General features: G+C 36.0%; 1 protein-coding gene across 1 annotated transcript in view; it reads right to left on the bottom strand.

Moving 5' to 3' along the window:
* LOC136041771 (NAD kinase-like) overlaps positions 1 to 10,697 on the bottom strand; it is a gene marked incomplete in the record, with an annotated part of 135,393 nt that overhangs the window by 46,006 nt on the left and 78,690 nt on the right. The window contains 1 exon segment of the mRNA XM_065726540.1: positions 1,787 to 1,981. Within this exon segment, the coding sequence (XP_065582612.1) occupies positions 1,787 to 1,981 (195 nt within the window).

Here is a 10,697-nt window from a genome sequence, read left to right as displayed (position 1 = left end):
CAATTGAACCAAAAAAATTGTAGACTTTAACTTTAGCTATAATGTAAACTCTAGTTTTTTAAGTTTGAAACTTTAAAGATTTTTTTGGTTGAGCGAGTTTTGCAGATAGAGTATTTTGAATCAATACTAATGAATGACAGGCGTTAGGCCTTTGTGAGGAAAACGGTCTGTCTTTCCCCAATACGAGAGGAGAGAGATAAAGAGAGAGAGAGAGAGAGAGAGAGAGAGAAAGGCTATAAAAGTAATTTTCTAGGCTGAAATTTTGCAATTGTTTCCCTCTCCCCCTTTCTGTTCCGTGATCCATATTTTGACAAAGGCTACGGGAGAGCATGGAATCGAATGGGTAATTATAACCCATCTAGAATTAGATTATGCAGAAGATTGAGTGTTTTAGATGAAAATATTAACCAAATGAGTGAATTTTTAGAGGCTTTTAGAGTTCGGATGCAAGATTAGGCTTGAAAATTAATGCTAAGATGATAAATTTACTTAGACTAGGAATAAATGAATAGGAAGACGTGTTTTAGGATAAGGAGACGATGGATCAAATGAATAAATTCACTTACGTCGGTAGTATTATTTGTAAAGATGAGTGCAGTGAAGATGTAAACCGTAGAACAACCACGGTCCTGGGTGTCTTTCACAAGATTAAGAAGAAAAGTTTCGAAACCAAGACAAGATATCGGAAGCTACGATAACGAGACTTCTCAAGAATGGCCCTGAAGCCAGAGATCTTCAAAAGGCAGAAGATGGTTTGTCAAATATTTGTGTTTGTCTGAGTGTTTGTCTTTTATCTACCCGTTTGAGCAACCAGACTGCCGAATATAGAGCACTTCGGCCACCTTTTTAAGGATTTGAAGGAAATGGGATATTCCTGGGAGGATGTAAAGAGGGAGGCTTTAATATAGATTTGGATGGAGGAGGAGCGTGTGTATCTGTCTTGGCCTCAGGCGGCTAAGTGCTGCGGTGAGTTATTATTATTAGTAGTAGTAGATATTTAAAACCAACTGGGGTAAATAACCCCTTTTAAGACAATACTTTTATTAACATTGAATCAAACTCTTAGAGAAAAACACGAAATAATTTAGTACCATATTGGACAAAATCTGAATGTATCGTACAATTGTCCCAAATGGGGTCACATAATGCACGCGAATGCTACCCTAAACCTAATTTTGACCGTACTTTTAAGTCTTCATATCCGGTGTTCAGAAGTTTTTCCACCCTAAACATTATTATTTAACCTAGTTATATTCTAGGTCGAGCTTCATGCCAACAGTGTTGCCAACAGTGGCAACAGCGGATTTAAACTGTTTATGAAACTTAAAAAAAATATAACCATATTTATAAAGCAAAGTAGCTGTAAGATTCCAGCATCGAACCTGATATTCCCGCAGTAAGTGTTGCAGCCAAAAGTCCTACAGCATTGATTGGTGCCTCTTATCATCATAAAACACAATAATAATTACAATACATTGTATACACAATAGTAAACTACAATAGCATTGGACACTATTCTTCAACACAAATAATTTGCGAGAATAGAAAATTTAAGCCAAAACAAAACACTTTCAATAAAGAAGTCGAAAAGATGGCCTTCTCAAACCGAGTAGTAAAGGAATGGAACAACCTCCCCTGAGAGGCGGTTGTGGGTGAATCTACCAACTCTTTCAAGAAAAGTAATGACAAGTTTTTTTTTAGAGAAAGTGGTTCTTTAAAGAATAAAAAGCCCTTTTATTACAGTATATTATTATTATAATTTAAAAAAAATAAGAGAAGCACTAACCTGGAATAGGGAACTAGCATAAAGTAGTGTTCCATCACCACCCAAGCAGGCTATAAAGTCAATTTTGTCTGTTAAGTCGTCTTTGCCTTCTTTGAATGACATAAGCTTGTCTCTGATAGAAAGAAATGCCCCATGCCCTTTCAGAAGAGGTTCTTCTAAAACACTACTTTCAACGAATACAACCATATGCTTCTCCTAAAAAATAAAATGCTTGAACTAGTAGAAAACATCAAGTTATTATTAAATCAGGGCGTGTTAAGTTATCAGTAAAGTTTTGCTTTCATTGGGGATTTTTCCGGAAAAACCGGAAAAACCTTTTTTCCGGAAAAATCCGGAAAAACCCCAAATGCCGGAAAAACCTGCCAGTGCTTCTTTATCCGCTTTTCTGGTAGCTCCAGTCTCCATTGGTGCTTTTTAAGGCTCTATCGGCAAATCAAGGCTATTTGAATTTTTTTTTCACCAAAAGTTAAATCCGGTGAACCAAAAGCTAAGCTATTTTCCCTCGACTGACTTTGCTTGCAGTAATAATGAATTATCGTAGAATATGAGTTTTGTTTTAAATCCTATAATTTCTATAATTTAAATAATAATGAGATTATACTACACTTGATTTTTTTTTTTGTATAGAGTGGTATTGTAATGTCAAGATATGGTAGAATTAGATATTTTTTGCTTAGTAAATTACGCTCTTCGATTGAAACAATAATAAAATAGTTGAGAAACACCAAAAACAAGAAAAACAAATGGAAATTCTTTTCGCAAGACAGTGGGAAACTAATTAGAATGAATATTTCGGCACGATGTCCAAGGGCCGACCTCAGCAAAACATAAATATATAGGAAGAAAAACTTATGACAAGATAAAACCAATACAACTATAATGATTTTTTTTTTATGGTCCCAGCACCCTTACTTCAGCGAAGTTAAACCAGGACTCATAAATAAACTGTCATGAAACGAGGCAATTCATTGAAATGAAAGAGAATGATGAACAAACGCCTTCCTAGTATTAATCTTGCTTTTTTAGCTCCTGCTTTCATAGGTCTGTTTGTGACAGGTTCTATGTTAATATGTATTTATTTTTAATAATATTTTGTAAGATCACTTTTAACTAAATTTGCGTATAGAACATTTATTGATTATTATCCCAAGTCGCTATTTAAGGAAATGTTACTATTAATCTCAAGTCTGTTTTCAATTGCTTCTCCAACTACTTGCTTTATGCCTAGGTCATTGCTAATAAGGCTGCACAAGGCTGCTTAAAGCAGAATCAAAAGAAACAGAAGCAATATTAGAATTTAGAGCTTTGGTGATATCATCTTTATTTTATGGATAATTAAAGCATCCACAGAAAGGGGTTGATTTTTCAGGCATTACTGTCATTTTCACTTACTTTACGATAATTGGCTTCAAATTTGCCCCTTGCACACATGGTGGCAAGGACTTAGAGATCCTTACCACCATGGGTGCCGGCAGGGGGCAGTGGCGAACCATGCCCCCTGAAAATTTGGGGAAATAAAGTAATTATAAGGAAACCAAAGGAAAGGGAGCATAATAGTGAAAAAACCACGAGAAAAATGTGTGTTGCCCCATTGTTGGCTGCAAGCCAATCAACTGGGTTGAATCTAGTACTGCCATCGTGTGGTATTACTTCTTTTGCAACTGGGAAGTCTAAAATAGAGTTATTGATACTCTTAATCAATTAGCTTCTCAGAATTTTAAACTGATTGCAAATTCCTCCTCTTCGTAGTAAAGTCGTAGTTTGATGCCCAAAAAGGGCAGAAAACAAGACTTTCCCCCTGCCCAATCTGTATGGTCACTTATAAAAGAGCCTAACATTTACGTTTGAGTGAGCTCCCTTTCAATTATCTCCGATCTTCGGGTTGGTACAATCATCCCTGGAAAGAAACAACAAATAAACGAATATTGCATCGACGATTTTTCTTCTGAAAGAAAATGTAAAATTTCACATTTCGAAGGTTGGAACTTGAAACCTCTACGACAGGGTTATTTGATATGATATATCTAATAAAGCGGTTTTCAACAAGATCGCTTGCTTTTTTGGGGGTGTTCCCCCGTTTTTCAAAAATCAGGCACATGAGTAACCAATCAGGCACATGAAAAAAAAACATGTGCCAACTTTTTTTGTTTTTTCTTCTCTGAATAAGTGACTCGTTTGTCTTACCCCTTCCTGACAGGCAAAGAGCCTTTGGGGATTAGTAAAATGTAACATTGTATGCGTATATCATGATGAATAAATCTTATCTTATCAAACAGTTCGTGGTAACGAACTGTAGTAACCAGTAGCTACATCAAAAGAATTGTATTTTTATGCCGATTTTAAATATATAAGTTTAATCAAGTTTAGTCTTACCCATCAAAAGTTACGAGCCTAAAAAAATTGCCTAACTTTAGAAAATAGGGGGAAACTCCCCCTAAAAGTCATAGAATCTTAACGAAAATCACACCACCAGATTTAGCGTATCAAAAAACCCTTTGGTAGAAGTTTCAAGCTCATATCTACAAGAATGTCCTATTGTAGAAGTTTCCAGCTCCTATCTACAAAAATGTGGATTGTTTTTTTTTTTGCCAGAAGACAGATCACAGATGAGTGTTTATTTGTTTTTTTTTTCACTGGTGACCCTATCGACCCAGTGGTCCTAGAATGTCGCAAGAGGGCTCATTCTAACGGACATTAAAAGTTCTAGTGCCCTTTTTATGTGACCGAAAATTGGAGGGCTGCTAGGCCCCCTCCGACGCTCATTTTTTCCCAAAGTCACTGGATCAAAATTTTGGGATAGCCGTTTTGTTCAGCATGGTCTAAAAACCTAATACTTATGTCTTTGGAGACGACTTAATCCCCCACAGTCCTCGGGGGAAGGCCTGCAAGTTACAAAATTTGACCATTGTTTACATATAGTAATGATTGTTGGGAAGTGTGCAGATGTTTTCAGGAGGACTTCTTCGCGTTGAGGGGGGGGGTCGGGGAAGAGGGTTACGTGGGAGGATCTTTCCATGGAGGAATTTATCATGAGGGAGGATTTTTTTGTTTTAAAAAGCGGAGTTGTCAGAAAAAGTCGAACTTTGGCGTAAAGAGCGGGGCGTTGAGGAGGGGACAACCCCTTTCATATATATAATAATTTCTGTTTATTTGAAGTTTTGATGTCGCTCGTTACTCTCAGTTGGAAAAAACTCGTTTTTTGTATTTAATCAATAAAAAGAAAGACGATCATTTTAACAGTTGGGTAGTAAGTTTGAATTTTGTTTTTCTTTCGCTATTCTATTTATTTTAAATGTCTGAATATATAAGGGATTTAAGTTCAAGGGGGAGAATTGTCCTGTTATGAAAGAGGCACATTTTACATGACCGGTAAAAAATTAAAACGTGGTAACTATGCAGACAGGATGATTTTTGAGTATCTCTACTCTTTCTGTAAACTATTCTAAGGCGTAGGAAATTGCATGAAGACAATTACAAATCTGTCTTGACAAGTACACAAATCACGTCTATTTTGTCTGAACGTATTTCTGTAGTTTTGCTTTCAGTTTGATTTTCTTTTAAGACTAAATACATAATAATCAAATGTATTATTGATTAAATAAATTGACCTCTTTGCAAGAAATCCTTGTCCTTTGAAATTAACTGTATTTTGTTTCATTTTGCATGGAATTTCATTGCTCTTTTTATTAGAGTTTTTCCTAAAAATATTTAAAAATTAACTTATTCCTACGAAAAAAAAACCGAAATATATTCCGTCATCCAGCCACCACTGCCATTTTTGCGTCTGTCCCCTGATAAATTTCTGCCGGTGCCCTTGCTTGCCGCTTTTGTCTTTAGTCTATTCGCTTCTTTTTGTCTGCTGGCCGAAATTACCCTCGTATTCTTGGTTCTTTCCTAATCATGTTTTCTCTTCTTTTTTTTTTGTCAACGAACCGAAGAAGAAGAAAAAAGTACTTATGAAAAATCACGAAGCATTTTTCAATGACAAAATATAGACCAACCCTGTCAATAACTTTACATATACATCCATTTTATCAGATTAACATACACCCATACTTAATGCATAATGATAGCAGAAGGCACATTGCAATATGTATGTTTCAAACCAATTATTCATTTTTGATAGCGCACTAGTGTCATGACTAAATTTACCGAGATATTAGCTTTTATAAGCAGCGCAATAGCACTGCTATTGTGCTGTTTTTTTTTTTTTTTTTTTTTTTTTTTTTTTTTTTTTTTTTTTTTTTTTTTTTTTTTTTTTTTTGCCTGACCAAGGCACTCTGTATAGAAGGAGTTGTCGTAGAAACTTTAATAATGGGCTTATTCGAATTAAAATTGAGAGTTCAAGTGCATTTTTTAAGAGTCAAAAGTGATTGGAGGGCAACAAGACTTCCCCTCACACCCCCATCATTTTTCTAAACACATCTGATCAAAACTTTGAGACAGCCATTTTGTTCAGCATAGTTTAAAGATCAAGTAATAATGTCTTTCGGGATGACAACCCCCTACAGCCGTCAGGGAAAGGACTATTAGTTATACTCGCTTCCCCTTAATAGCACATAAGATTGTTACAGAAGGGATGGTCGTGTAAACATCAGAGGGGGGCTCTTTTGAATGGAAACTAAGATTTCTAGTACTCTTTTTCAAGACAAAACTGTTCAGAGGGCAACAAGTCCCCCTCCTTCGAAGTCCTCTTTTCCCCAAACGCATCCGACAGAAATTTTGATAGCCATTTGTTCCAAAATAGTCCAGAAATCATACAACCAGGCCCTCAGGGTTGACACAATCCCCCAGAACCCTGGGCAAGGTTGTAAGTTATGCCCGGGAGGAACAAAAGGTTTCCACCGAAGGGGTGGTTCTATAGACTTCAGATGGAGCTCATTTGATTGAAAATTAAAAGTCCTAGTTCCCTTTTAAGAGTCAAAAGTGATAGGAGGGCAATTAGCCACCCAGACGGCCTCTTTTCCCCAAACGAAACTGATTTGAAATTGCTAGATAGCAGACTGAGGGTATTAAGTTCAAAACTTTCAGGACTATTGCTATTACAACTTTTTAAACAGATGTTAAAAATTTATGGATTCTTAAAGAAAAGCCGGAAAAAATATAAAACTTTATTTTCTTTTTCCATGAAATGACTATGACAATAAAAAAAAAATGATCCGAAATTAATTTAAAAATTTTTTTTCCACAAAATAAATTTTTAAAAGAAAAGTAAAAAGCTTCATTAAACCAAAAATTAGCAGAATTAAAGTCAAATAATCTTTCAAACGGATAACTACCACAAATTACCATCAATAAGTAAATAAAACCCCGGACCAACAGAAATTACAATAAATAAATGAGCAAAACTCAAAACGAGCAGAGATTAATATGAGTAGGGCTGACAACCCCCAAGCTTTCTTAAAAGTATAACATAGCTTGCACTTTACTGAAAACATAATACAGTTTAGAAAATTTCATTTTTTTTTAACTTTAATGAATAAAAAAAAATATTAAGACTTTAAGGAATAAATATTAGTGTAGGCCTATGTATGTTTAACTGTCAATCATTATTCATTTCCTTTTTTTTTAGTAAGGTGCAAATTATATTCTGGTCTTGGAAAGGCATGGAGCTTGTCAGCCTTACTCTTGTTAATTTCTGCTCGTTTTGAGTTTGACTCGTTTATTTGATGTAATTTCTGTTCATTTTGGGGTTTATTTATTTATTAATGGTGATCTGTGTTAGTTTTATGTTTGGAAGATTATTTGTGGTTTAATGGGACCTTTAATAGAGCTCTTTACTTGTCTTTGAAAAACTAATTTTATGGAAAGTTTTTTTTTTTAATTAATTCAGGAAGAAGATAAAAAGTTTTCAGAGTATATTTATACCCTGAAAAAATATTACCTTTGATCGTCACTTAATAACAAAGTCTAATCCAAACCCCTAAAAGACCTCTTGTTAACAGAGCCCTTCCTAGGGTTGATGGTACCTGGGGCAAAATTAATTACAGCGCCCCCCTCCTGACTCAAATATAAGCAAAAAAAGCCGAATCAAAATGAAAATTTTTATCAAAGTGGGCACCCCCCAGCCAAGTCCCCCCGTGGCACCCAGATCAGCTGTCCGGGTTGCCCCCCCCCCTCTCCTTTGAACGGCTCGGCTTGTAGAGCCCATTTATTTTTAATAACTGTAAAATACGTAGCAGATGTAAACCACAAAAACACTTAAATGCGTAAAAAATACATTTTGCAGATTCATTTTTTGTATTCATTCATTTTGTCATTTTTATAATTTTTATTTTACTGATCTTTTTGTTTTTTGACAACATTAGCACACCCACATACACAGTTATTACCCTTTAGAGGAATAAAGGAGTACTTCACAACCTTTGAGGGTGGGGGGGGGTTAAAACAAAACAAGAATAGGGTTTTAATTTCTTCAGGTGGAGCAGTGGGAGCAATAGCAAATATCCTTGGAAATTGACCCCGATGCCGAACAGGTTTTCTTTACGGTAATGAATAGCTGATTGTTAGGGAAAACAGCAGTGTGCCGTGGCGCAACGCCAAAAGATTTCAGCGCACTGCTGGCGGACACCGATTTTTCTTATTAGGAAGGATTTTTAAATCTGTTAAAAACACGACAAGCAACGTATCGTTCAAATCTGAACAAACAGGTGAGTTTGCTAAAGCTCCTTAGAACTCCGAGGGCATGTACTACATAATGGCAAATGTAAACTCGAGGAAAACGTTACAGAAGCAACAATAGTCAAAAATATGTAGGATCAAGAGTCTTTTTTTCAGATTTTTCAATCTCCGGCTATTAAATTAATGGTAGGGTTCACTTCCCTCTGTGTCTTTGTTTTCTTGCTTTGAACATTCTAGTGGGATGACGATATGCGGAAGTTGAAACATAAAGAACAACCAATGATCTCAAAGAAAAAACAATAGGAATCGTGAAATCAGAACATACTAGCGGGATGACGATGCGCGCCAATGATCTCAAAGAACAACCAATAGGAATCATGAAATCAAAACATAGTAGCGGGATGACGATGTGAAACATAAAGAACAGCCAATGATCTCAAAGAGCATCTCAAAGAACAACCAACAGGAATCGTGAAATCAGAACATATTAGCGGGATGACGATGTGCGGGAGTTGAAACATAAAGAACAACCAATGATGTCAAAGGCCATCTCAAAGAACATCCAATAGAAATCGTGAAATCAGAACATACTAGCGGGATGACGATGTGCGGGGTTTGAAACATAAAGAACAACCAATGATCTCAAAGAACATCTCAAAGAACAACCAATAGGAATCGTGAAATCAGAACATTCTAGCGGGGATGACGATATGCGGAAGTTAAAACATAAAGAACAACCAACTGGAATGGTGAAATCAGAACATACTAGCAGGGATGACGATGTGCAATAGTTGAAACATAAAGAACAACCAATTATCTCAAAGGCCATCTCAAAGAACAACCAATAAGAATCATGAAATCAGAACATACTAGCGGGATGGCGATGTGCGTGAGTTGAAACATAAAGAACAACCAATGATCTCAAAGAACAACCAATAGGAATCGTGAAATCAGAACATTCTAGCGGGGATGACGATATGCGGAAGTTGAAAGAACAACCAATGGGAATGGTGAAATCAGAACATACTAGCGGGGCTGACGATGTGCGGGAGTTGAAACATAAAGAACAACCAATGATCTCAAAGGCCATCTCAAAGAACAACCAATAGGAATCGTGAAATCAGAACATACTAGCGGGATGACGATGTGCGGGGTTTGAAACATAAAGAACAACCAATGATCTCAAAGAACAACCAATAGGAATCATGAAATCAGAACATTCTAGCGGGGATGACAATATGCGGAAGTTGAAACATAAAGAACAACCAACTGGAATGGTGAAATCAGAACATACTAGCGGGATGACGATGTGCGGGAGTTGAAACATTAAGAACAACCAATGATATCAAAGGCCATCTCAAAGAACAACCAATAGGAATCGTGAAGACAAAACACACTAGCGGGGATGACGATATGCGGGAGTTGAAACGTAAACGGGAGTTAAAGCATTCATTTGACCTATTTTATTTTTGTTATGTTTGTTCGCAAAAGTTGATCAGTGAGCAGCAAAATGAAATAAGCGAAGTATGGTGCTAGTTGCAAGAGTTCAATAATATATACTTTCAACTCACGACATCTTAGGATTATTCTTCACTTAAAATCTTTGATATGAGCGTAAGTTTTCATCTGCGTTCTAAAACAAAAATAGCAACTGTGGGTATTATCTCCCCAGTATTTAGTTTGCAAAATTTGAAACAAATATAAACTGTTGTGGTTTTTTTTCAATACTATCATATATCCAAGCAGTTCAAATCTTTTACTAATGCATGACATTGTGGTTTTGTGATAGAAGTATTTTTTACGGAGAAGAATACTTTGTAACCCTCTCAGGAGGGGGGCGCTGGAATTAATTTTGCCCCGGGTACCATCAACCCTTGGAAAGGCTCTATTAACAAGAGGTCTTTTAGGGGTTTGTATGAGACTTTGTTATAAGTGACAATCAAAGGATACTTTGTAAGTCCAAATATTTTTTTATTACTTCACGACATACTGAGTAAATTAGAAGACGGAAACTGGTTATTCTTAATCCCAAGATGAAAATAAAAAAAGGAAATTTTGCAATGACATATGATGGAAACTAGAGCACACGGATGGAATGAGCAAGGGAAAGACAAATAACGGTTCATGACGTCAATATCTCATGACGTTATATATCTTAACAGCGAATTATATATTATCTATATATATATAAATAAGTTGTCTGTCTGTGTGTCTGTCTGTCAGGTGACGTCATGTTTCTGTGTCGACTGACGTCATGAAGTTAGTTGTCGTCATTTTTGCTATGACGGTG

This window comes from Artemia franciscana, unplaced genomic scaffold (genome assembly GCF_032884065.1).
Source record: "Artemia franciscana unplaced genomic scaffold, ASM3288406v1 PGA_scaffold_37, whole genome shotgun sequence".
NCBI lineage: Eukaryota > Metazoa > Arthropoda > Branchiopoda > Anostraca > Artemiidae > Artemia > Artemia franciscana.
The sequence above is the reverse complement of the archived record's forward strand: the minus strand, read 5'-3'. Positions and strand labels throughout refer to the sequence as shown.